The sequence below is a fragment of the Lemur catta genome, chromosome 6, assembly GCF_020740605.2.
Source record: "Lemur catta isolate mLemCat1 chromosome 6, mLemCat1.pri, whole genome shotgun sequence".
NCBI classification, from domain to species: Eukaryota; Metazoa; Chordata; class Mammalia; order Primates; family Lemuridae; genus Lemur; species Lemur catta.
The window spans coordinates 68,259,032-68,286,021 of record NC_059133.1 but is presented as its reverse complement, the minus strand read 5'-3'; the positions used below and the strand labels follow the sequence as shown (position 1 = coordinate 68,286,021).

General features: G+C 39.3%; 1 protein-coding gene across 3 annotated transcripts in view; it reads left to right on the top strand.

Annotated features, from left to right (window-relative positions):
• Positions 1-26,990, top strand: part of FGD4 (FYVE, RhoGEF and PH domain containing 4) — a 142,616-nt gene that overhangs the window by 2,565 nt on the left and 113,061 nt on the right. Inside the window, exon 1 of one of the 3 annotated variants that reach the window (XM_045554050.1) lies at positions 13,309-13,519. The exons of 1 other annotated variant lie outside the window; for it this stretch is intronic. In XM_045554050.1, the coding sequence (XP_045410006.1) occupies positions 13,510-13,519 (10 nt within the window). In that variant the 5' untranslated portion in view covers positions 13,309-13,509. Of the gene's footprint in view, positions 1-13,308; positions 13,520-26,990 lie in introns of those variants that run through there. One more of the 3 variants, XM_045554046.1, reaches the window with a different exon arrangement.

Below are 26,990 nucleotides of genomic sequence, written 5' to 3'. Positions count from 1 at the left end.
GTCTGGCCCCTCCCCGTGCACAGTATACCAGCCCACATAAGCCCCCTCCATTACTATACCAGCTGGGCAAGTCCAGGATCTCATCATCTCAATCAGGTCCAGGTGCAGAGGAAGCTCCCTGGGTGTAGCGTGTGGCAAACTGAACACCTATGAACTAAAGAGACAAGTTATTTGGCCCCTTCTTCCACTCCACTCAACATACAATGGTGATTCAGGGACAGGAAAATTGCAACAGGCACTCCCCTTCAAAAAGCTAGTAGGGGCTGTGAAGAAATCAGAACCCTGATACACTGCTGGTGGGAATGTAATATTGTGCAGTCACTTTGGAAAACAGTCTGGGTAGTTCCTCAAAAGGTTAAACAGTTACCATATGAGCCAGCAATTCTATACGTAGGCATATACTCAAGAAATGAAAGTATATCTTCACAAAAACTTGTACATGAATGTTTATAGCAGCAGTATAATAGTCAAAAGGTGGAAACAACCCAAATCATCCATCAGTTGGATAAATAAAAGGTGGTATGTCCATACAGTGGAATATTTTTTTCAGCCATAAAAAGGAATGAAGTACTGCTACCTACTACAGCGTGGATGAACCTAGAAAATATGCTAAGTGAAAGAAGCCCATCACAAAAGACCACATTATCATTTACAGGAAATGTCCCAGACAGGCAAATCTATTGAGACAGAAAGTAAATTAATGTGATGGCTTAGGGCTAGGGAGTGATAGCCAAAGGTATTAGTTTCTTTCTTTTTCTTTTTTTTTAAAGGTAAGCTGTGTTGCCTGGCTAGACTGTAGTGGCATCATCACATCTCATTGCAACATCAAATTTCTGGGCTCCAGCGATCCTCCTGCCTCAGCCCTCCGTGCTCTACCACACCTGGCTGATTTTTCTGTTTTTTGTAGAGATGGAGACCAGCTCAGGCTGGTCTCGAACTCATGGCCTCAAGTGATCCTCCTGCTTTGGCCTCCCAGGGTGCTAGTGTTGCAGGCGTGAGCCATCGTCCCTGGCCTATAGATTTCTTTATGATGCGATGGAAATGTCTAAAATTGATTGGCTGTATGTATCTGTGAATATAGTAAAAACTTTTAAATTATAAACATTAAATGAGTGAATTATATGGTACATGAATTATCCCTCAATAAAAAGCAAAAGGCAGGAGGTGGGAATGGGAGGCACGTAGCAGTCACTGGTCCATAGCAGTTCCAACATTTAGCTAGATATGTGTCCTCGTTTAGGAACCAGTTGACTACTTGGGTGGTTCTCTGTGGCCGTCATCTCCATCCTCTAGGCTCTTTGCTATGTCTTCTGAATCTTCTGACTTTTCCTCAAGAAATGGCCCATGTTTTTAGTCTCTTCCTGCCTGAATAAGGGCCCTGATATTTTTCATTTTGAACTGTCACCATCCTCTTCGTTCAGGCTGATGGTGCTTTTACTGATTACATTTCTCTGAAAGACTTTGTGGGTTTTCCCATGGATCTCCTAGGGATTCACAATAACATTAGATTAAAAAAACCACTCCCACAAATCTCTTGAGACAGGACTCTCTCTGGTTACCTTGGACTGCCTTTAAGTCTGAATGTTGTATGAGATTGATTATCTTAGAAGCTTACTGTCTGGTTTAGCTGGTACTCAAGACATACCCTTAAAATTCTTCAAAGCCTTTTTTGGTCTAGCTCTGTGATTCAAAAAGCATGGTGTGTGCACTGGCAGTGTTAGTATCACCTAGAAACTTATTATGGAGGTCAGACCCCATCCCAGGCTTGGTAAATCAAAAACTGTGAAGGCCTGGCCCAGCAATCTGGGTTTTGATAAACTCCCCAGATGAGTCTGATGCACACAAAGTTATAGTAGAACCGCAGGAACTGAAAGCCTAGCAGCAATCACCTAAAATCTTTGTGAGGTCTCCATAAAAGGTCTTGTCCCACCGCATCCTTGAGGCTGCATTCTACTGGCGGCACAGGATCTGGTCTTTGCCCTGAGGCCATTTCTTACTTTGAGTGGCTTTAGCTCAGATGCTGAAATGAGGAAGTGTTTTATTTTTGAACCCATCTTATCCAGCTCCTTTATATTTCCTCTAAATTCTGCTTTTAAGCAGGAACCAAATAGTTCCCTTTTTCGTTCTTCTCACTACTCCCGCATTTTATTGTAGGCAGCTAAATTAAGCCATTTGGAACTTTCAGCATTCTTCCTGGAATTCCCCTTAGTGAGATGAGTTCATTAGATTCCCTTTCTATCGGCCACATTGCTGCATGATATGGATCTGCTCATTTTTCTTAGGTCCCCATTTCTTCAGCCACTAATGACCTTTCTATACTGTTTTTCAAGTCTTTACCAACAGTCTTCCAGCTTTTGTCTATCACCTGTACCCAAAGCCAGTACGTATTTTGGGCTCTAGTTAGAGCAGAGCCCCAGTTCTGGTACCAATTTTGTTTTGGTTATCTAATGTTGCATAACAAATCATCCCCAAGTCTAATGGCTTAAAACAATTGTTTTCTTGTAGTTTTGTGGTTTGGCCAGAGTTTGGTAGGGATGGCTCATTTCTGATCTATGTGATGGCAGCTTAATTAGGGCTACAGATTTATTTCCAAAATACCAGTTACGTGACTGGAAAGTTGCTATCAGCTGGGATTGTAGCTGGGACTATCCACCAGGGTCTTGATTCTCCTCCATTCATGCTTTCTGATGCGTATGCCTGCTTCGAACTTCTTACAACACGACAGCTGGACTCCAGAAAGTAGGAAGGAGAAATTGACAGACTCTTAATGATTAATCTCAGAATCGGCACAATGACATTTGTGATCTTTTCTATTGGACCAAGCAGTCATAGGCCCAGTGCAGATTCAAGGAGGTGGAGAAATAGGCCGGGCACGGTGGCTCACGCCTGTAATCCTAGCACTCTGGGAGGCCAAGGCGGGTGGATTGCTCGAGGTCAGGAGTTCGAGAGCAGCCTGAGCAATAGTGAGACCCCGTCTCTACTAAAAAATAGAAATTATCTGGCCAATTAAAAATATATATAGAAAAAAATTAGCCGGGCATGGTGGTGCATGCCTGTAGTCCCAGCTACTCGGGAGGCTGAGGCAGGAGGATTGCTTGAGCCCAGGAGTTTGAGGTTGCTGTGAGGTAGGCTGACGCCACGGCACTCACTCTAGTCCGGGCAACAGAGCAAGACTCTGTCTCAAAAAAAAAAAAAAAAAAAAAAAAAGGAGGTGGAGAAATAGACTCCGCCTCTTAGTCGGGGGTAGTGACAAAATTTTTGGCTATCATTAATCCAGTCAAATCTGTTAGTTTTTTTCCAACAGTAAAGATACTCTTGGGTTAAGGTTATGAGTTGGTGAAAAGTAATTGTTTACTACTTGAAAAAACATTTGAAGATCTGAAAGGAAGTTAAAAGAAAACTTTTACATATAAACAGCCTCTGTTGATATCTGTTTGTAGAAATTTTAAGTGGTACATTTCACAGATGGAGAAATCATTTTTTGTAGAATTAAATTTTAAAATTCTTCAACAGAATAATACTGTCTAGCACCTTTGGTTGTGTCAGGATTTGTGTGTGACAGATAAATGTGAATGCATTTATACTTATTTCATCTTAGCAGCGAACTATTTATTTTTAATAAAGGTTGCTTTGTATACTTTTAAATGTAGAGAAATAGTCCCCTTCCACAGCACTCGTCCTCAAAATAGCAACTAAATGCTGTTTAAGAGTTATGAACAAGGAAAGACAGAATCTGGATGCATTGTAGAAATGATTGTGGGAAACCAAGAGGGTGAATAATGGGATGAAAGAATCCCAAGCCTGTTTACCACTTGGAACTTGTGTGCAGCTGTTTCCAGATTGGTAGGAGAGGACAAAACAGGTGGCGGCAGAAGTTGTCTCTGCTTTTGCTCATTTGCACGAATCATCATTAGGTTTGCTCGTACAGCATAGTACATGGCTTCCTGAATTTGTTATGTGCTTAGGTTAGTAAATTTCCCTGTATCCAATTTGGAGTTCTATTTAGAAGAAAAAAATCAAATTACTGCTGCTCTGTTACCATAGTGATTCAACAGAGTTTATATCCATCTTTGAGTTTTAAAATCCATAGAATCTGACTAGTATTAAGTCTTTGGTCTTTTTCCTGTTTTTGGCTTATTATTGTATTTTTGGTTTAATGCTTTTGGGTTGTTTTGTACTTTTTCTTTCTTTTGTTTTTATTAGAGGCAGGGTTTTGCTGTGTTGCTCAGGCTGAGTTTAAACTCCTGGGGCTCAAGCGATCCTTCCCAGTAGCTGGGACTGTGGGCATGTGCCAAAAAGTTGTAGTTAAGTATCGAAATAATACATTCTTTCCTCAGCATGATTGTTTGTAAAATGTTGGAACAACCCTAGTTTCCCTTAGTTTTGATTTTACTCTCCTACACCCAGGTAGTTACCAAACTGTGACTGATGGTCCTTCTTTTTCTCTCCATCTCTCTTCTTGGTTCTTCTATTTGTTTTTCTTTTCTGTCCTTGTACCTTACCGAGACTGGTGGAGTGACACATTTAGGAATGAGCTTATGGGTAGTGTGGATGTGGCATGATCCTGATTGTGATACATGGTGTATGATTCTGTGTGAGGAATCCTTCTAGCTTCTCGCTATCGTCCATCCCAATGTCAAACGTCCCTGGCATGATACCGACAGTTTCACAGTGATTCCCATACTCTCAGTTTGAAGAAATTATCTCCTTCAGTGTCTCCACAAATTATAATTTCATTTGCTTTGGGATATGCTATGCACTCATTAATCCATCAAGCAATTGTTCTGTGAACTAGGAGACGGAGGTAAACAGGAAATGGTCACTGTAATTGGCACCCTAGTCTCCAGTCTTCATGTTCTTCTTTCACAGTCTGATTTGAAAGCCAGACATGGTTTTACGAAGGTTCAGATCATACATTTGTAGAATGTTAGGGGAGATGTCAATTTTTTTGGTGCTCTCCAGCCTTCACACCTATACTTCAGTCATAGGACCTTATGTTAATAGTACCTTATTTCAGAGTTTGTAAAAATCTGTGTGCTCTCACTATTTTAAACTCCTATTGTTAAGAATGTATTCTTATATATAATGTTTAACTTATCCTTTATTTCCCTTTGGTAGATACGGAACCTTCTAATTACCTTCTAGGTTTTTTCACAGACTTCTCGTTGCTGGGCTAATTAATATTAATCCCCTAAAAATTTTTCTCATAGATCCCACTTCTCCCCATAGCTTTAGTAAATTGTCCAAATAGTTACATACATTTAGTATTCAACAGAATTATTTTTTCCACTTAACCTTCTCTCTATAGATATCTAAGCAGCAAAATTCATAAAGTATCGTTTTTCTACTGTTAACTCTTCAGAAATATAATTGATGAAATAATTTAAAAGTTGGAAGGGATCTTGGAAATTATGCAATTTAGAGCCCTTGCAAGTGTCTATTTGCATGGTTATTGCACATGGTAATACACAAGCTTGATATGTAGAATAAACATAATTTAGAAATGGAGGAAAATAGTAATGCATGTAAATAGAGTATACTTATTCTGTCCTTTATACTCCATCTGTCTTGAATACTGTTTAATGACAAAATTCCCTGTTGTGACCTATTTAATTTATTCATAAATTGTGTAAAGCCTATTTTTTGTTTCTGTTTTTTTGAGACACTGTCTCATTGTCTCCCTAGTGGCATCATCATATAGTTCAGTGGAACCTCAAACTCCTGAGCTCAAGGGGCTCTTCCTGCCTCAGCCTCCTGAGAAGCTGGGACTATAGGTGTGCCATCACACCTAGATAATTTTTTCTGTTTTTGGTAGAGACAGGGTCTCCCTCTTGCTCAGGCTGGTCTCAAACTCCTGAGCTCAAGCCAACCTCCTGATTCAGCCTCCCAGAGTGCCAGGATTACAGGCGTGAGCCACTGCACCTGCACCTGATACACCCACAAAAACTACAACGTTCTGATGAAAGAAATCCAAGGTCTAAGTAAATGGAGGGGAGAGGGGCAGAGCAAGATGTCAGAGTAGGACTCTCCAGTGATTGTCCCCCATAGAAACATCCATTGAACAACTATCCACATGTAAAAATACCTTCCATAAGAGCTAAGAAATCAGATGAGAGATATGAGTACCTTGTTATGGCACAATAATAAGAAAAGACGCATTGAAGAAGGTAGGAAAGACATTCTTACGATACCCACATGACCCCTCCGCCAACTCCAGGCAGCACAGCTTGCAGAGAGATACCATTTGCTGGGGGCAAAGAGAGGGAAGCAAGCATAGGACTTTGCCTTGTGCCCTGCCACAGTAAAACTCAGCATTGAGCAGACCCCACAGCCCATATTCTGGGTTGGTACTTGTAGACTGTATCTCTTGACCTGTCCTAGTGGCAATTGGGATCACCTAGCCTCAGGCTTTAGGCTCATGTGGTGAACTCGATCTGTGACTGGGACCACCAGCAGGCTGATGTCAGCAGCCTGCAGGCCTCAGAAACCCTGGGCTTCTAGCCTGCCTTAGCACTGCACCCACCTGTTGTAGCAGGCCCCAGGCTTCTAGCAGTGTTCTACTGGCCACAGCTACACTGGGCTTTTGCTTATGCCCCAGTGCTTTACCAGGTGTATCTTCCCCAGGTTCTGGCAGTGCCCTACTGGCACAACTGCACCGGGCTTCTGGTGCTCTCCAGCACTGTGCCTGCCACAGGGCTCAGGGCTTTCCCAGACAAAGCCAGTCTGTGAAGACCAGAATAAGTGATTATTTCTTCAAATACGCAGACTTTGACAACAGGGATCAGGGAAACGTGACATCACCAAAAAGACAAAATGAGGTGCCAGTGAATAACCCTAAAGAAATGGAGATGTGTGCGCTACCTTGTAAAGAATTCAATATAACTGTTTCAAGGAAGCCCAGTAAACTTTTGTAAAATTCAGAGAAACAATTCAATGAAATGAGGAAAACAATAAGTGACCAGAATGAGAAATTTAAGAGCAATGGAAATAATAATAATAAAGTAGAAATCCTGGAGCTAAAAAAATACAGTGAACAAAGTGAAAAATGCAATAGAGAGTATCAACAGCAGAATTGATCAAGCAGAAGAATCTGTGAACTCAAAGACAGGTTCTTTGAAAATATACAGTCAGAGGAGGAAAAAGGAATGAAAAGGAAGGAAGAAAGATTATAGGATTTATGGGATAGCATCAAAAGAGCAAATGTTTGAGTCCAGAAGTTCATGAAGGAGAAGAAAAAAATAAAAGGATAGAAAGCTTATTTAAAGAAATAGTAGTATAAAACTTTCCAAACCTGGATAAAGATGTAAATATCCAGGTTCAGGGTTCACGAAGGTCAAACATCTCCAATCAGGTTTAATCCAAATTAGACTAACTCAAGACATAATCAAACCATCAGAGATCAAAGACAAAGAGAAGATCCTGAAGGCAGCAAAAGAAAAGACGCAAATAATATATTAGACTTCCAATAAGGCTAGCAGCAAACTTCTCAGCAGAAACTTTACAGACCAGGAGAGAGATGGATTTAGTATATTCAAAGTGCTGAAGTAAAATGCCTGCCAACCAAGAATACTGGACCCAGCCAATTTGTCCTTCAGAAATGAAGGGGAGAGATAAAGACTTTCCCAGAAAAATAGGCATAAGCTGGGGAGGATCATCACCACCAGACTTTTCAAAAATAAGGAATCTTAAAGGGAGTTTTTCAAACTCGAAGAAAAGGATGCTAATGAGTAACATGAAAACATCTGAAAGTATAAAACTCACTGGTGAAAGTCAAATTCAGAATACTCTAATGGTGGTGTGTAAATTACTTATTTCTTCAGTATGAGGATTGAAAGACAAAACTATTAAAAATAACAGCTATAATTTGAGGGACATATAATATACAAAGATATAAATTTTGACATGAAAAATTCAAAATGAGGGGAGGGGCAGCAAGTGAAGTAAATAAATAGACATACAGTATTCATGGATTAGAAGACTCATGTAGTAAATACGTCAATCCTAAATTGATGTATAGGTTTAACATGATTCCTGTAAAGATTCTAACAAGATTTTTGTAAGTATAAAAAAGATTATTCTGAAGTTTACATGCAAAGGCAAAATATCCAGAATAGCTAACAGTTTTGAAAAACAAATAATGTGGGTAGAATCACTCTATCCAATTTTTAAGATTTATTATGTAGTTACAGTCATCAAGATTATGGTATTGGAACAGAGATAGATGAATAAAGCAATCAAAATAAATGCACACAAATACAGTAAAGTGATCCTTGACAAAGGTACAAAAGTATTAGTCAAGGAAGGATGGTCTTTTCAACAAAAGATTGTAGAGCAACTGGATATCCATGAACAAAAGCATAAACCTCAACCTACACCTTAGACCTTCCACAGAAATTAGCTCAAAGTAGATCATTGATTTAAGTGTAAAACATAAAATTGTAAAACTTTTATTACAAGGGTCATAGGAGAAAATCTTCAGGACCTGTGGCTTAGCAAGAAGTTGATAGCCATGACACCAAAGAGCATGATCCATCAAAGAAAAAATTGATAAATTGAATTTCATTAAAATTTTTTAAAAAGTCTGTTAAAAGGGTGAAAAGACAAGGTATAAACTAGAAAACAAATCATCTGGAAGTCCTGTGTTTGACAAAGAACTCAAATCTAGAATATATAAAGAAATTTCAAGACTTTATGCTAAAAATACTTCAATTAATTAGTGAATGGGCTAACAACATACTGACACATTTTAGCACAAAGGATACATAGAGAACAAATGAAAATAAGCACATGTGGACACGTATCACTGCAGGAAGTAGTTGTACTTTTGTGCATTTATCCCAGAGAAGAGTTAGATCCACACAAAAGTCTGTATATGAATGTCCATACCAGTTTTGTTTGTAATAGCCAAAAACTATAAATGATCAAATGTTCTTTAAAGCATGAATGGCTAAACTAACTGTACATCCACACAATGGAATTCTTTGCAGTAGGAAAAAGGAACATGCTATTGGTAACCTGCAAAAGCTTGAATGAATCTCAAGGGCATTATGTTGAGTGAAGAAGATAATCTCAAAAAGTCATATACTGTGATTCCACTTATATAATGTTTTGTAAGTGGCAATATGGTAGAGATGGGGAACAGATTAGTGGTTGCCAAGTGTTAGGGATGGTGAGAGAAGGGTGTGGCACAGGGGAACTGTTTGTGAGAATAAGATCGTCTATATCTTCATTGTGGTGGTAGTTACACAAATCTATGCAAGTGATAAATTGGTGTAGAAGTAAACACATTATACCAATGTCAGTGCCCAGTTTTGATACTGTATTATAGTTATATAAGATGTAATTATCAAAGGAAACTGGGTGAAGGGTACACTGGACCTCTGTACCATTTTTTTGCAACTTAATTGCAAATAACCTATAATTATTTCAAAAGAAAAAGTTAAAGATACACCCAAACTTTAGACCTACACTGTCCGCTAGCCACAGCTTGTTTTAAAAATGAACATCTCAGCCTGGCACAGTGGCTCATGCCTGTAATCCTAGCACTCTGGGAGGCTGAGGCGGGAGGATAGCTTGAGGTCAGGAGTTTGAGACTAGCCTGACCAAGAGGGAGAATCCGTGTCTATAAAACAGAAAAATTAGCCAGGCATGGTGGCCTACACCTGTATTCTAAGCTACTCGGGAGGATGAGGCAAGAGGATCAATTGAGCCCAAGGAGTGTGAGGTTGCAGTAAGTTACGATGTCACCATTGCACTCTATCCTGGACAAGAGTGAGATGCTGTCTCCCAAAAAAATAAATAAATAAATAAAATTAAAATTGACATCTAAATTAAATAAAGTTAATTTCAGTTCTTTGGTCGCATGAGCCATGTTTGAAGAGCTCATGTAGCTACCTTATATAGCACAGACCTGAAAGCTTTCCATTACCACGGAAAGTTCAGTTGGGCAGTGTGTTTCAGACAAATCCCTCTACAATGCCAGTTACCTCATGTGTTTGTACCTATGTGGATTTCTTAGAGAACTGCTTCAAACTTATAAATCAAAAGAAGAATCTGTAAAATTAAATAGAAGAAATGGATTTATCTTGCAGTTTTAAAAGTACTGTGATATTTGAGGTAGCATCCCATAGTTTAATATGAAAAGGAAATGGAACATTTGCTTCATGTTTGAAATTGGAATAAGGTTTTTTCCTTATCTGCAAAAGCAGTTGCTGTTTTTTCCATAATCACAGTAGAGTATATGTAGGAGATAGGCAAAATAGGGAAGATAGATAGGTAGAGAAAAGAGAAATCAGCATGAAAAATGTTTTGAGTGTCCCAAACTTTTTGTTGCCATTTTCTGTTTTGTAGTAATCAGCTTACCCACAGTAGCTTACCATTGCAGAGGAAGCGTGGTTTAGCCGCCAGACCTTAAGCCAGAGTTCTATTTCTATCTCAGAGTGACCTTGAGGAAGTAACACATTTACTCTTCTCATTCTCACAGCCAATAAGAAAATTAAGATAAAAGCAACGATTGCAAGATGTGTTATTCTATGATAAAATGATCTCACCATTCCTGGTTATGTGCAAAACAATTTGCTTACAAGTGGATTATTATAAATACAGTTTTGAAGAATTTAGTTATGAAAAGAGTCACATGAAGTAGAAAAGAGGAAGTTTACCAGGCATAAGAAGTTTCAGGTTTTAAGTTTGGGGAGGGAAACACAAGAATACAAAGACATAGGATAAGAGTTTTTATTCATCCTAGCTTAATTTGACAAACCTTCAGGAGGATAAGCAGATGCTCTCTGCACTTCAGAGATTAGATGTTGAAGTTAAGTAGCCTCAGATTTGCATCCCAGCTCTGCCGTTTAGTCTCTGGAAAGTTAACTTTCTTAGTTATGGATGATCTATAGATGGTCTCAGTCTCACCGCCTGGTATCATTTTTTTTGTTAGGGTTGTTATTAACAGGGTTCTTAGCAAGTTAAGTATACAGCTGTACTTACTGATGATAATTTTCATTTTATCGAGGCATAAGTATAATGATGGCGGTGTTAGGAACAGATAAACGGTTTAGCTTACTCTCCTTTTATGATGCTTTATTTTTAGCCACATATTGATTTTTTTAAAGGGAGGGTACTAATTTTTGCTTTATAACAAATTGGTTAAAATAGTGGTATCTAAAGCAATTCAGAAATTTAAACATGTGTATGACTAAATTGGTCAAAATCACTTGATGTAAAGCCAAGAGGGATAAATCTGTTCTTATAAAATCTAGCAGGCCAAGATATAAGCAGTGAACTCAGAAAAATAGCACCCATTCATGAGAGAGATTTTTATTTCTGTGTAATCCCTGCTATATTTTTCTACAGCTAGATCCACCAAATATCTGAATGAACAGTGAAAACAGTTGACGGTAAAGCTATGTAAAAATCTACAGTGTACACTGTCAAATCGTCAGAAAACATTCCACATAACTTTTCCTTTCCTTTGCCTTCCAAACTGCTAAAACTTTGAAAAAGAGGTCAGGAACAAGGGCCAACATGGTTATGAGGATCTCTCTGGCCCTAGGGCACGGTCGAAAAGCAGCACAGTTCCAGTTTTAGCCCATAGGTCATTGGCATATGGTCAGTTTGTTGTTTCCTGCCATACTACGTTGAACTAGAGAGGGAACCAAAAATGCTGACATCCTCATTCGCCTTTGTTACTCACGCCTGCGTGTAAACACCAGCACTTACTGTATAAAACCTACCCTGACTGCAGAGGACACCCCCAGCTCTCAGCTGACCTGGATGAGGGTGGCTTGAATTGGTGAAGTTTGGAGAGAGTAGCCCTTGGACGGGCACCACCGCACTGTATGAACATGCCACGTCTCATTACTACACTTTCACGTCACAGACATTGGCTTTCAAAGCCTGTAAAAATAACATTCATTGAGAGCAAGTCGATTGCTGCAGGTGGGTTATTAGCTCTCAAAATCCCCACCCCATGATGGATAATAGCATGTTTAAGAAAGGGCTATTTATAACACCTTGGAAATAGCACTGAACGAAATCTATCAGAAGCTCTGAAGTGTATATATCTTCATGATATCAATGTAGCTATGTCTGGCCTACCTTAGTACGGTTGGCCTCGGTTCTCATATACATAAAATGGGAGGATTTCTAAATTTCCAAGACTTTATGATTTTAGTGTGTATTTCTCTAACTAATTTCCTCCAGGCTTCCATTTCTTGGCTTAAACAAATGCTGCATTAAATGTTTATTTTACTAGACTCATCAGAATTACTTCAAATACTTTCAAAGTGCTTTATGGCAGTACAGTTTTCAGTTTATTTGTTCAGAAACACAGTAATTTGAAGAAGTGATATTACAAAGTTGAACTGAGTCTTTGTATTAATAGTTCGATTCTGACTATGAGGTCTACATATCACATGCAAAGAGAAATTAGAATTTGGGTTAGTATGTAAATGTTGAATCTACAGGGTGATAAGTCTTTAGGTGTTTTGAGAAGTCTGTTATGTCATATTAACAAAATGCTCATTTTAATCAGTAATTTTCTCTTATTAGCTTTACAAGGGTGAGAAATTTGCTTATCAGTGCCTTCCTCTTTTAAAAACCCTGATGTGTTTTCATAAAGAAGTTACTTGGGGCCAGGCGCAGTGTCTCATGCCTGTAATCCTAGCACTCTGGGAGGCCGAGGCGGGTGGATTGTTTGAGCTCAGGAGTTCGAGACCAGCCTGAGCAATAGTGAGGCCCCGTCTCTACTAAAAATAGAAAGAAATTAGCTGGACAACTGAAAATATATATAGAAAAAATTAGCCAGGCATGGTGGCGCATGCCTGTAGTTCCAGCTACTCAGGAGGCTGAGGCAGGAGGATCACTTGAGCCCAGGAGTTTGAAGTTGCTGTGAGCTAGGCTGATGCCACGGCACTCTAGCCTGGGCAACAGAGTGAGACTCTGTCTCAAGGAAAAAAAAAAAAGAAGTTACTAAGTAAACTACATACCTATTCCTGGGAAGGAAATGGAAGGCCCTTGTCCTTTTGGGGATCCAGAGAGCTAATACACAGTCTCACTATTCAACACTGCTTTTGACTTTCTAATGGCCATGACAAAATCCTAAGATTCTTTAAGACCTCTTTTGAAAGGGTAGTTTGTTATAAACCTAAAGACCATAACTATAATAAAATCACATGCAGTTGATAACATCCTTCCTCACCCGCCCCCAGTATTCTTGGGCTTTTTCACTAGATTTTGAAACACCTTCATGGATTTTGAAATGCATTCCTTGCGTAGTTCTCTGAGGCTGCATCACTGCTAGAAGAAGAGTTATGAAACATAACTCTTCACTTCCCATTTAGTAGTTCTTTATCATGTCGAACACTAGATGTACGTGTGTCTGGTGTAAAAATACAGAATGCCTATAGATTTTACCAACAAATCATGGATCCAAATCTTTTCTCCAGAAGTAGGAAATAAGTTAATCAGAAGAATAAAAGTCACTGCTGGATGTCGTGAAAGGAATCTTTTATGGGGGGCTGTGAGTATTGTTTTGCGATTGCCATTTCTATAATGTATGAGTTTAAAACATTTGGATTTTTTGTGTACAAAGTATAAAAGTAGATGAAGTCACTGGTGTTTGTCTCTTTGTTTACTATGAGAGGATAATAAATGATTTTTACCATTATTGAAAAATGATTGTGGATTTTGTTTAGAATAGTTTCATGCTGTGGTTTTAGCACAAAGGTGTATATGTTTTCTTATTTCCCTGGTCCAGGAACAGTTACTTGAGGTGATGGCTTTTCTCTCTGTGGGTTCATAGCAGAGCAGTGTTTCCTGAGAGTAGTGGAAGTGAGCTGTGCTTTAAGTGCAATCACTGTGGACCCTTCTCACCTCAGTCTTTTTTTATTATAACCTCTTTCCTCCTATTTCCAATTTTAATCTGTCATCCTTCTATTTCTAATCGCAGAGTTATGCTTTAGCCAGTTTCTTAGAACTTAATTATGTACTTAACATTCTCTTGGTCGTCAGTTATTTGGGGATAAAATTCTCTCTACTTCTAAAACATTAGCAAGAAACATTGGTAATTCACAAGCTTAAGGATTTCTTGAAATAACCTGTTGTCTGATTTATCAGGATCTGGAATATAGTTGACTTGACTAGATCCTTCTATTGTTGTAGCTCAAGTGATCTTGTAGTTTTTTTATATTTACCAAAAGATCATTTTAGGTGAATGTCTTTGTTCAGAAAAATACTTAAAAATTTTAAACAGATATTTTTGTTGGGTAGGAAGGAGAAAGAAAATAAACCTCCAGGTATAACTTACTGATAACATTTTGAAGAGCTTTTCCTCTTTGTTTTGCAAAGGTGAAGCTATATGGTACATGGATTTTGCATTGTGCTTCTCTGCCTGCCCCTACCAGTTAACATTCAGTTATTTCAGGTTACTAAAAATTCTTAAGAAACATCTATTGCAGTCGCTGTATGATATTCTGTTACAGGGTAGTACCTTAATTTAGTTAACATGTCTACCATTGTTAGATATTAAAATTTTTAAGATTTTTTGCTTATAAATTACTGAGAGGAATGCTAGTTTTTAAGACTAACTGGGAAGATGCCTAGGGGGCAAATCCCACTGTACTTGTATTCTTGATTTTAGATAGTAATAATAACTTGACTGTATACACACACACACACACACACACACACACACACACGCACGTTTTTTTTTTGGAGAAAGAGTGTCACTCTGTTACCCAGACTGGAGTGCGGTGGCACTATCATAGCTCACTTGCAACCTCAAACTCCTGGGCTCTAGTGATCCTCCTGCTTCTACCTCCTGAGTAACTGGGATTTACAAGCATGTGCCACCACACCCAGCTAATTTTCTTATTTTTTTATAGACACGGGGTCTCACTATGTTGCCCAGGCTGGTTTCGAACTTGTGGCCTCAAGCAATCCTCCTGCCTTGGCCTCCCAAAGTGCTAGAATTATAGTCATGAGCCACTGTGCCTGGCCTTGACCTTATAATTTTTAAGGGCAAACACTGAATTAGGATTTTGAAAAAATGGATTGCACTTATCTTTGTGTAAACTTATGGATCTCATTTTTTTTTAACTTTTATTACTTCTATGTGGCAGATAACCTATGTGCTAGCCATTTTTAAAATATGGATTCTAGTTCAATATGGATTTCACTTTGGAAAGAGACAAAGTGGAGAGGGAGCTATAGAATTTATTCAAGTAGCTGGACAATTGAGGAAAATTAAAAGAAAGCTTCAACTAAGGCAGGTTCTCTATGCCCCAAGCCTCATGTAAATAGAAAACTAGATCCATACATACGAGATACATCAAGCATGGGTTGTGAAAATACTGGTACCTAGGCCGGGTACGGTGGCTCACGCCTGTAATCCTAGCACTCTGGGAGGCCGAGGCAGGTGGATCGCTCGAGGTCAGGAGTTCGAGACCAGCCTCAGTAAGAGTGAGACCCCATCTCTACTAAAAAAATAGAAAGAAATTATCTGGCCAACTAAAATATATATACAGAAAAAAATTATCCGGGCATGGTGGCGCATGCCTGTAGTCCCAGCTACTCGGGAGGCTGAGGCAGGAAGATCGCTTAAGCCCAGGAGTTTGAGGTTGCTGTGAGCTAGGCTGACGCCACGGCACTCACTCTAGCCCGGGCAACACAGCGAGACTCTGTCTCAAAAAAAAAAAAAAAAAAAGGGAAAATACTGGTACCTGGAAAAACACAGATTCGCAAGGCTTTGGCCAAAGTTTTTCTTTGTTTTACAAGGTTAAAAATGGACTGAGATTCTCCCTATAATTCAGCCACAGAAGGAAAAAAAAAGCTTTTTGTTCTTTATTCCCATTGTAAAGAGCCTCTGTGTCACAGACTTGCACCAAGATGGTGTGCTGACCTTTCTTGTGGAACGAATGGAACCGAGGTTAAAGTACTTTGAGTTACTTATAAATTAAGTGTGCCTTCTATCTTTAGTGTCATAAAGGTAATAGTAGAATAGAAATAGCTACAATAGTTTGATTGCACAATCAAAATATGAAAGTTTGAGGGCTTCTGTTTAAGTAATTGTAGATCAGAAAATTTGAGGAGGTTTTTTGTTTTTTTAATTTGACTTTAACATCTCAGGGGATTTATTTTTTCTTTGCTCTGCCTCTGTCTTCCCCTTGCTGGTTCAGATAATAATATGAATTAATTACCTGACTTTTCCATACAAATGAGTAAAATTTTATCAAATATATGCTACACTTAGAGTCATTTCTCTTCATTTTTATTGTAATTTAAAAATATATAGTCTGCTATCAACTCCCAGATATATCTGTATAATATTAAAAAGATATAAAAGTGGGTTTTATTATAGAACCTATGTTTTATTCTCTAATGACAAGTAATGAGAATATATTTATTTACAAGACTAAAAAGTAGACTCAGCCTGGGCATAGGGACTCACACCTGTAATCCAGCACTTTGGGAGGCTGAGGCAGAGGGAATCACTTGAGGCCAGGAGTTTGAGACCAGCCTGGGCAACATAGTGAGACCCTGTCTGTACAAAAAATTAAGTCGGGCATGATGGTGTGTGCCTGTAGTCCTACCTACTGGGGAGGCTTAGGCAGGAGGATCGCTTGAGCCCAGGAGTTCAAGGCTGCAGTGAGCTATGATTGTGCCATTGCACTCCAGCCTGGGCAACAGTGAGACCCTGTCTCAAAAAAAAAAAAAAAAAAAAACCCAAAAAAGCAGACTCAGAATTAGGCTGAAAACCACAGTAGTACTTGTTTGTTTGTTTTTTTTCTTGTATTTGCCCTGTTTTCTTTCTTTTGCGTTTCATCCATCTCAACCTGCTATAGCTTTTCTTCAGAATGTGCCTACAGTACACATAAGCATTCTAAGGTTCAACTTTGAACCAACTGGACTCTTGTCCAGCAGTTTATATACTTCTTGGCATCCTTCCTGCCCCTTTGTTTAATCTTTCCAACTCATTTTATCCTGGTGTTAGAGCTGACAGCTGCAGTTACATATGGAGTTCTTAGAGTAGCTGAACAATAAAATGTCATGACCTGGTTCTTCTATAGTTTTCACTGATGACTTAGTTTTTAGCTCTCTTAACACTAAAGTGGGAATAATCAAGTTGTGTAATTTTCTTTGGAAGTTCACAGTGTATAATTGATGAATATTTTTACCTCTTAATGTCTTTCTATAGCAGAAATGCTATAGATTTATTTGGCAGGTCAGATGGAACATTACAAGAGGAGAGTTTATTATAAAAGAAGTTGATAATTGATTCTGAGTGATACATCTCTTAAATTGTACTCTCTTTATTGAGCATGTATTGGACACAGTTTTTTGTATTATATACACATTATTTCTAATCCTCAGAATTATTAGATAGGTGACATGACCCTATTTTTCATATGGGGAAAACAGGCTCAGTGAGATTATATACCTATAATTCCATAGTTAATATTACATGGTAAGTAGTAGAACTGGTATTCAAGTTGAAGATCATCTATTTCCAAAGTTTATGGTCTATTTGTTGCACTCTGTGGCACTAATTTTTTTTTTTTTTTTTTTTTTTTTTTTTGAGACAGAGTCTCATTCTGTTGCCCGGGGCTACACTGCCGTGGCATCAGCCTAGCTCACAGCAACCTCAAACTCCTGGCCTCAAGCAATCCTACTGCCTCAGACTCCCAAGTAGCTGGGACTACAGGCATGCGCCACCATGCCCGGCTAATTTTTTCTATATATATTTTTAGTTGTCCAGCTAATTTCTTTCTATTTTTATAGTAGAAAAGGGGTCTCGCTTTTGCTCAGGCTGGTCTTGAACTCCTGAGCTCAAACAATCCACCCACCTCGGCCTCCCAGAGTGCTAGGATTACAGGCGTGAGCCACCACGCCCGGTTTAGCACCACTTACTGAAAATACTATCCTTTCCCCACTGAATTTCAGTGGCAACTTTGTGACCTCTACAGTTTTGACTGAGAATTCTGACATTTGACGTTTCCAGAATTTAAGCCACCTCAAATTCTTCCTGTGGATTTACTTAAATTGTCTCAATCGTAGGCCATGTTTTCTAATTTATCTTATGTAGTATAGTGCTCTGAATACATTGTATGAAAATGTTAGGAAATTTATCAGTCATGAAGAGGTCTTTATTAATGGGATGGCAACAGTTGGTGCATGCGTTACTGTAGAGAAGGAAAAGGAAACGGTTTTACATTGCTGAGTGGGAGCAGTTTGCGTGTTTCTAGGTCAAATCCTCCTAGCGGCACTTTTCCCCCAAATTTCTTCCCACTGAAAATTACAGAAGTCTGGATTGTAGTTCCTCTCACTGGATTGAGAGCAAATTTCAGAGGAGTCACCATTCAAAATAGAATTCTTCAACTGATGTGCTCTAGGCTGTCTGTTCAGTAAACCTACATATAGTTCACCATAGTTGGGACCGTTCACCCTCATTTATTTTATTTCACTTGTTCTTCTCAATAACCAATTTGATTTTTTTTTTTTTTTTTTTTTTTGCGACAGGATCTCACTCTGTTGCCTGGGGCTAGAGTACAGTGGTATCATCATAGCTCACCGCAGCCTCAAACACTTGGGGTTAAATGATCCTTCCTGCCTCAGTCAGCCTCCTGAGTAGCTGGGACTACAGGGGTACACCACCACACCCGACTAATTTTTTATTTTTTTGTAGAGACAGGGTTCTCCCTATTGCTCAGGCTGGTCTCAAACTCCTGGCCTCAAGAAATCCTCCCGCCTCAGCCTACCAAAGTGCTGGGATTATAGATGTGAGCCACTGCGCCTGGCCCAATTTGGTTTTTAAGTAAGCACTAAGATAAAGAATTCCGTGAAATACTTTTTGTTCAGGCCATAATGGAGTAAGGGATCTTGGAATACCCTCCTACCATTAAAAAAAAAACTATTAATACTGGAAAAACATATAAGTTTTATATGCATATATTAGACAGAAAAAGTTATAAATCAGGGATGTAAGCTTCTACCTTAAGGATTCAGAGAAGGAGTAAATTAAACTCTAAGTAGAAGGAAAGAAGTTAAAAGAAAGTAAAAGAAAACAGGCGATAGAGAAAAGAAAAAGTGTTTTCTTTGAAAAGTTTAATAAATTGATCAATCCCTTTTGAGACTTATCTGGAAGTAGCGAAAACAATTCTAATATCAGGATTCTATTAACAGGAAAAGTGATTGTTATGAATGACTCTATGCCAGTAAATTCTACAGCTTAGACGAAATAGGTAAATTCCTTTGAAAGACATACTGAGCAAAACAATACAGAAAAAGAGAGAGAAAATTCAAATAGCCCCACACCTACTAACAAAATTTAATTTGCAGTTTAAAATCTTCCAGCACATAAAGCCGTGATGCTGGTCCAGGGACCACACTTTGAGGACCACTGTCTTAAGCTGTGAGGTTCACGAGGGCAAGATCTAACTTTCAGGCCTCTTTTGATTACCTGCATATGGCATAACGTTCTTAGTAAATGTTTATCTCAGGGAATTGATTGAATGACATGATACCAAGTGGAGAAGGTCCTTTCCCTTGAAAAACCTAACTTTTAAACCTTTTTTCTTTGGTAAGGAACTTTTGACCTCCTCTCTAACTCATTTCAGAAAATGTATATACCTACTGATATGAGAAAGCTGTTGTTCCTTGTGAAACTGTACATGAGTAGGAATGCCTCAGGGTTTGCTTGGTGAACATGTAAAACATGTTGGGTATACCTGTGGGCTATGTTGTTCCAAGGCATGCTACTTTAACCTAAAATCATAAACCTATAGTCTTATATAAGTTACACTAAAAGGAACATTCTTCCTTTTTCTAGCAGTAGCAATTTGTTATTTTGGTCCAGGGGAGGGGAAGCAGGGATGGATTATGTGTGGATGTGGGTGTACCTGTGCCTCCCTTTTCCCTGGTATTATAGTTCTTTTGCATATTGTCTTGTCATTTAAAGAAAAGAGCCTGGCCAGGCACGGTGGCTCACACCTGTAATCCTAGCACTCTGGGAGGCCGAGGCAGGTGGATCGCTCGAGGTCAGGAGTTCGAGACCAGCCTGAGCAAGAGCAAGACCCCGTCTCTACTAAAAATAGAAAGAAATTATCTGGACAACTAAAAAAAATATATAGAGAAAAAAAATTAGCTGGGCATGGTGGCCCATGCCTGTAGTCCCAGCTACTTGGGAGGCTGAGGCAGTAGGATCGCTTAAGCCCAGGAGTTTGAGGTTGCTGTGAGCTAGGCTGACGCCACGGCACTCTAGCCGGGGCAACAGAGTGAGACTCTGTCTCAAAAAAAAAAAAAGAAAGAAAGAAAGAAAAGAAAAGAGCCAAATTATAGTGTCCCAATTGCTTGTTAAAATTCATGAGTTTCATCCAGCATGAATCACTTTTCAGCTGATGGTTGAAAATCCTCTAGTGAATAGCATTTAGGAGACTATTAGACGCCTTCTTAAAAAGTCAGATAGTGACTCTGAACAGTGAATTAGCTTAACCTGCAGGAGGGGACTGTATATCAGCTGGGGGAGGTCTCCTCTGAATGGGGTGGCAAGTATTCTTGGGCACAGAGTTTGTTTATTTAACGAAACTTGAAATGAATATATTGACATTTATTGGGCTGCTAATAGAAATTATGTTCCTGAGCAGTGCCAACCTGTATAAAATAAAAGTTAATTAAGTGGCTTAATTATACATCAACATCTCCTTTTAAACGGCAACTATCTGACATGATTGAGAAAAAATGACGCAGACTCTTCTGTCGAGATAATTTCATAAAATTTGTTACAGAGCACAATGTTCAAAACAATCCGAATCCTGATATATGTCACACAATAACTTACAGAAATGCATCGGAAGGCTGATTGTGATGTGTCTACATAGTCGTTTTATAGTTGATTTTAATTTATTTTATTTTTGTAATTTCCACATTTGTAAATACATATTACTTTTTTAGTCATTAGGGTATTTTTATTGCTTATTGGGAATATTTGCAAGAATTAACAGAGATTTTCCTAGAGTTATAATAACTTAGTCACATCTCATATTTTAAATATACTCACAAATATATTCAACAGAGTGTATATTTAAAATTGCTATAATATTTAGTAAAAAAAGGAAGCAGAATGTATAATATACTGTTTTGCAAAACCAATATTTGTGATATGTGTGTAGGTATATAAATGTATACAAAGACACTTGATAGGAAAAGATACTAATGGGGTTATTTCTACGTTATGAAAGGAAGCTTCATTGGTTATATTTTTGCTTATTTCTTTTATACTTTTTTGTAACAGACATGAATTCCTAGTTCATAAAGTTTTTTAAAAAGCTATTGCATCAAGCATAGAAATCAGCATTTCTACTAGCTGTAGCAAAGGTGAGAAGCTGGTGTTGCCCTGCTGAGGGACAGCCCTGCTTTCCAGGGACTGTGAAGGAGGAGCCGTCACAGAGGATGTAGTCGAGGCTTATGGACTGCGCGGCTGTCACAGGCACCCGGGTCTGCTGTCTCTGTTTCCGTTTTCAAGATGAAAACTCTGTGGCCTCAGCTCACTGGAATAGGGTTGGGATTTAGATGACTGCCAGGTTTAGGTCATGAGGTAACATCTGGGTCATAGCCAGGGAATGTGGAAATCTTGAGTCAAAGTCACTAGGCAGTCACTGGCCAACCACCTGGCAAAATAGCGAAACAATAGGGAGGTGTGGGGGGCGGGGGGGAAGGTTAAAAAACAAAAGAGATTTCACCTGATTTCCAGTTTTGCTGAGGGTGGACCTCTCATTTTCAGTTTTCCTCAGAAAGTGTGTAGAAATTCAGTGACTTCTATAGGGTCCATGGTCTCCCAGGGTGACAGGTATCTTCCCTTTGAGCCCTACTCACCTGTCCTAGAGGAGGTGTGGTATCCTGATCAGCCAGTCATCAATGCAGAGACACAGCTTCCTGTCTGCTGGTTCCCTGAGACTAGGAAGCATTCTTGCTGCTTGACCTTCAGAATCTGGTCACCCACTTCCATTCCCTGGAGCTCAGATGTATCAGTGACCTGGCTCTGTGATCACTTCCCGGGCAAGCAATAGTGGTGTAGTTCAAGCTTAGCATTATCTTCATTCAATCCTTGCCATATTTTATCTGTTCTTTCAACAAAGATTAATGAGCACCTACTGTGTGCCAGACACTAGAGATTTCTTGGTAAACAAGACAAAGCCTCTGTCCACATGGATTTTGCCTTGTAGGGTAAAAGCCAGAAAGTAAAGTGAGTGAGAAAGAAACATTCAGCGTAATATTGGGCAGTGATAATAGATAGAAAGCGACAGAGGTAGGACTAGTGCTCCCATTTCAGTGGAAGGAAAGACCCATCTGAGGAAGTGGCATCCAACAGACTTGAATGAAGTGTGTTGCGGAACTGAGGAAGATGTGGGTGGAAATGTTTTAGGCAGAGGGAACTGCAAATGTAAAGGCTTTGAAGTCAGAATGAGCTTTGGCAGTCAGAATTTGGCAGGAAAGTTCTAAAATACCTACACAACTGTTCAGTAGACTAGTTTATAAGGGACTGTGAGGTCTTTTACCCATCTCCAGCCGTATGATCAATAAGATATTATTTAGATTGGTTTTTTTTTTTTTTGAGACAGAGTCTCACTCTGTTGCCCGGGCCAGCGTGCGCTGGCGTCAGTCTAGCTCACAGCAACCTCAAACTCCTGGGCTCAAGCGATCCTCCTGCCTCAGCCTCCCAAGTAGCTGGGACTGCAGGCATGCGCCACCATGGCTGGCTAATTTCTTCTGTATATTTTTAGTTGTCCAGCTAATTTCTTTCTATTTTTTAGTAGAGATGGGGTCTCACTCTTGCTCAGGCTGGTCTTGAACTCCTGAGCTCAAGCAATCCTCCCACCTCGGTCTCCCAGAGTGCTAGGATTACAGGAGTGAGCCACCGAGCCCAGCCTAGATTGTTTTCTGATTGACAGAGACGAAAAGCTTCTATTCAGTCATTGGTGTTCCATGTCTGAACTGATATTTTCATATGTTGCCGATGAATTGCTGCATAATAGTCAAACACATTTACTTGTGATGTAAAAACATAAATTTTTTTGAACATCTATTCAGCAAACATTTATTGATCTTACCTGATTGGATGTGATGGAGAAGAGAGAGGAAGAAAGTTGCTGATGAGAGAGAAGAGAAAGGGATTTGTCAGAGTCTGGGGGAACCAGGAGAGTTGGTTATGAGGGGCCAAGTTTAAAAGAAGATCAAGAAGGAGAGCGTGGTTGGCACCCAGAGAAGTCACCCAGAGCAGTCCCAGGTCACAGAAACTCAACACAACCTGTGTGTTTGGCAGCTGGGACGCCCCTGCTGCCCTTAGTGGGAACAGTGTCAGTTGAGGGTTGGCTCACACAGAGGTGGGCTGCTGAGTGACTCAGGGGTGAGAAAGCGACTAGACTTCCCACCCCTTTGAGAAGCACAAACGAGAAAGAAAGGAATGAGATTAGACAGCTTGACAGTAATATGAGTGAAGCCAAGGGTTTTGTTTTTGTTTTTGTTTTTTGAAAGCAGCTTCTGTGCTTTTGTATTCATGATAAGAAGTCATTTTTTGCCATTCTTGTTTGGGAAAGAGCAAACAGTTGACCCCACCTTCCCCCGCTTTTAAACATGTTTAAAACTTCTTACAGCTGCTAAGTTTTCTAGGTGGTCAAAGTGGTTTCACCTACATGATCTCATTCATCTTCTTGAGAGAAAGGTACTAAATATTTTGCCTGTTTGTTAGATGAAGGCCTCAACGCTCAGAGATTATATCTTGGAAGTTACCCTATTAACAGGTTGTGGGGCAAAAATTTTTAGCAGTATATTCTCTGCAGGCCGGAGTTCATGAATCTATATTCGTAGCATTACCTAACCATGGTTTGCTCTGTGCTCAACGGTTCATGCTCCGGGTCTCTCAGAAAAACCCAGTGCATTTAGGAGATATAATTTGTGGTGCTGATTAAGCTTTTCAGAAACATCCCCCCAGCCCCAATATCTCCCCTGCACACACACTCATCTCACCCATCCTTGCATACCATTGCTGCATGCACCGGTGCACACACGCTCCACCTTCCCCACACGCACACCCATGCTGCACAGCAACTTCAAATTCGTCACCTTCACATGTGCACAATTAGCTCCACCTCAGTCCTGGTCTCAACCGACCTTTGCCCACAAAGCTCGGCTACCCTCTCTTCTCGGTACTTTCCTCTTTCTGGGCTTTGGACTTGGAGTCAAAAGGTAAAGGTAGGATAAAGAGAATTGATTTTACAAGATCAGGTGAGAAGCCATAAACTAATCCCTGGGTATCAACAGTAAGGGGTCAGCTGATCATTAAATTTTTGCCGAATTTGCTTTCTCTCTTCACAAATGAAACCTTGTAAAACTTCAGCTGAGCGGTTTTTGTATAAATCTGACCTAAAGCTATAGTTGTTTGCATGCGTCAGTCCTTTAGGGTATATTTTGAGCTGTAAGGATTAACTGTTCAGCATCAGCTTTTATGAGTATAAAACTTGAATTGTCACAGTTTTCATTCTGGCCTGATCTCAGCCCTGAAATATGAAAGGGGAGCTTCTTAATGTTGATAATTTGTTAGTTTTTACAGAGTGATGTCCGTGTGGTATATTTACTGCTTACCTCATGCTATACATCTTTCACTGTTTTATCTTGTTAGCATCCTCCTCCAATGTCCCACGACGAGAGCTAAACATCTTTTTTCCCCAAACATATTAAAAACTCATCAAGAGAAAGGGACCAGTACCTCTTTTTATTGTCTGTGGAGTTTAGGATGGAACTTCGCATATTGTAGAAGCCCAACAAGTAAATTTATAGAACATTCTTTATCCTTAGCCCTTTTTCTATTCGTTATACCTTCTTATAAATATTTTAGATATATTTATTAATGTAATTAATACATGAACTTAAACATGTTATACACATATCCTCTTGATAGTCTTCACTTTCATATATTTCAGACTTCTTTTAGACAAAATTAAAATATCTATATTTCAATTATCTTTGAGTAAATCCCTTCTTGAAAAAATATGGATAAGAATGAAGAGTGTGGAAGGCAACAGACTAGGACCCAGATGCTTGTATAATTTCCTTCTACTTCTGTTTTAGAATTAATATTAAGTGTTTGACAGGAGAGGGAATATTACTCTGGTGAAGATAGTAACAAATAATCTAGTAATATGAAGAATTGACTCCCATTATTATTTGACTAAGGTACATAATCATGCCAATTTTAATTAAAAATATCCCTGGGTCATTGATAGACTGGGTTAGATAAGATGTGGTGATGGGCTTGACGCGGTGGCTCACGCCTGTAATCCCAGCACTCTGGGAGGCGGAGGCGGGTGGATCGTTTGAGCTCAGGAGTTTGAGACCAGCCTGAGCAAAAGCGAGACCCCGTCTCTACTTAAAAAAAAAAAAAAGAAATTATCTGGCCAACTAAAAATCTATATAGAAAAAATTAGCTGGGCATGGTGGTGCGTGCCTGTAGTCCCAGTTACTCGGGAGGCTGAGGCAGGAGGATTGCTTGAGCCCAGGAGTTTGAGGTTGCTGTGAGCTAGGCTGACGCCACGGCACTCACTCTAGCCAGGGCAACAGAGTGAGACTCTTGTCTCAAAAAAAAAAAAAAAGATGTGATGATGTAGATTTATCCTCCTCAGTGCTTGTTTTTTTGCTTCGTACCTAGGCAGGTCCTAGAATAGCAAGTATTTCTGAATTGCTAACCCCATCAGAGGAATGATGGGCGATTTTTTTGTTGTTGTTGTTGTTTTAAATGCTTCCATCAAATCAGTCTAGACTCTTCCTATTAACCCCTTGCAAACTGAGCAGGGACGTTCCATTTATTTTGGTGTTTACTTTTGCTGATAAGGTACTCCATACCCTGCAAATCTCTGTTCTAAATCATCTTTATAAAACTAATCACAAAAGAAAAAATTGTCAAATGAAAACAGAAAAATTTCATAGACTATTAACCAAAAATATAAAATTCTCGGTAACATACTGAAAATAGCCAAGGAAATTTCCGATCTTTATAGACGTTGTATTTTGTGTTTTTAGTGTGTGAGACTGGTTAGCTGTGTTATGTTCGATCTACAATTATGGTAGGTGATTTGAGCCTGTCTCATAGTCACAGACTACAACCTAACAAAAGTCACTTCATCATATAAACCATTTGTCAAGAAGGAGTTTCAGCAAGAGTGGAAAGAGACCATGGGAAGACCAGCAGAAACAAGCAGAGCTAGAGGCATTGTTACTCAAAGTGTACCCTACACCAGGCATGTTCGTGCAGGTTCAATTGCCATTTCATCTGGTACCTGAGCAAACCCACCTGCTGAAGCCTTTCAGTCATACCACACCTTAGGGTCGTACCCAGATATATGCCATTTTTCTCCTGGAAAATAAACATTCTTGTCTTTGCTACTCCAGCCCTTGTTTTCTTTTCTTCTCAGTAAGAATGAGAAAGGCTCCTCTTTCCTCCAACACGTATGATTTTAGAGCTGAAGAGAATACTTGTGGCTAAGCAGAGACTAAATCCAGTTTTCTGAATTTTTATTATAATTAAGGAGTCACCATTTCGACTTTGCAAAGGCCAAGGGCTTAAAAACATCACTCCCTAAATATGTGCCTGGGTACTCTGGGCTATCACTGCTAAATCACAGGAGTACTGCCTGCAGGGTATTTTAAAATTCCAAGGGAAGCACAGCAACATCTATCCAACACTGTGCAAACTGTTATCTCTAGGTAATTCCCAGTTTTAATATTGGATTGTACTATATTTCTTTCAATGATGGCGTATTTTTCCAAAGTTGGGGGTTTGGAAGGTACTGTGATAACAGGTTGGTGAAAATCAGTATGGACCAGGGAATGAGGTTGGCCATGTCTCATATCCTGTGGTGTGAGAGGTTGTGCAGGCACCCGCACCCCATTAGTAAGTAGTGGTAGTGATTTCAGGATGGAATAAAAATATTAATTTTTCTTGC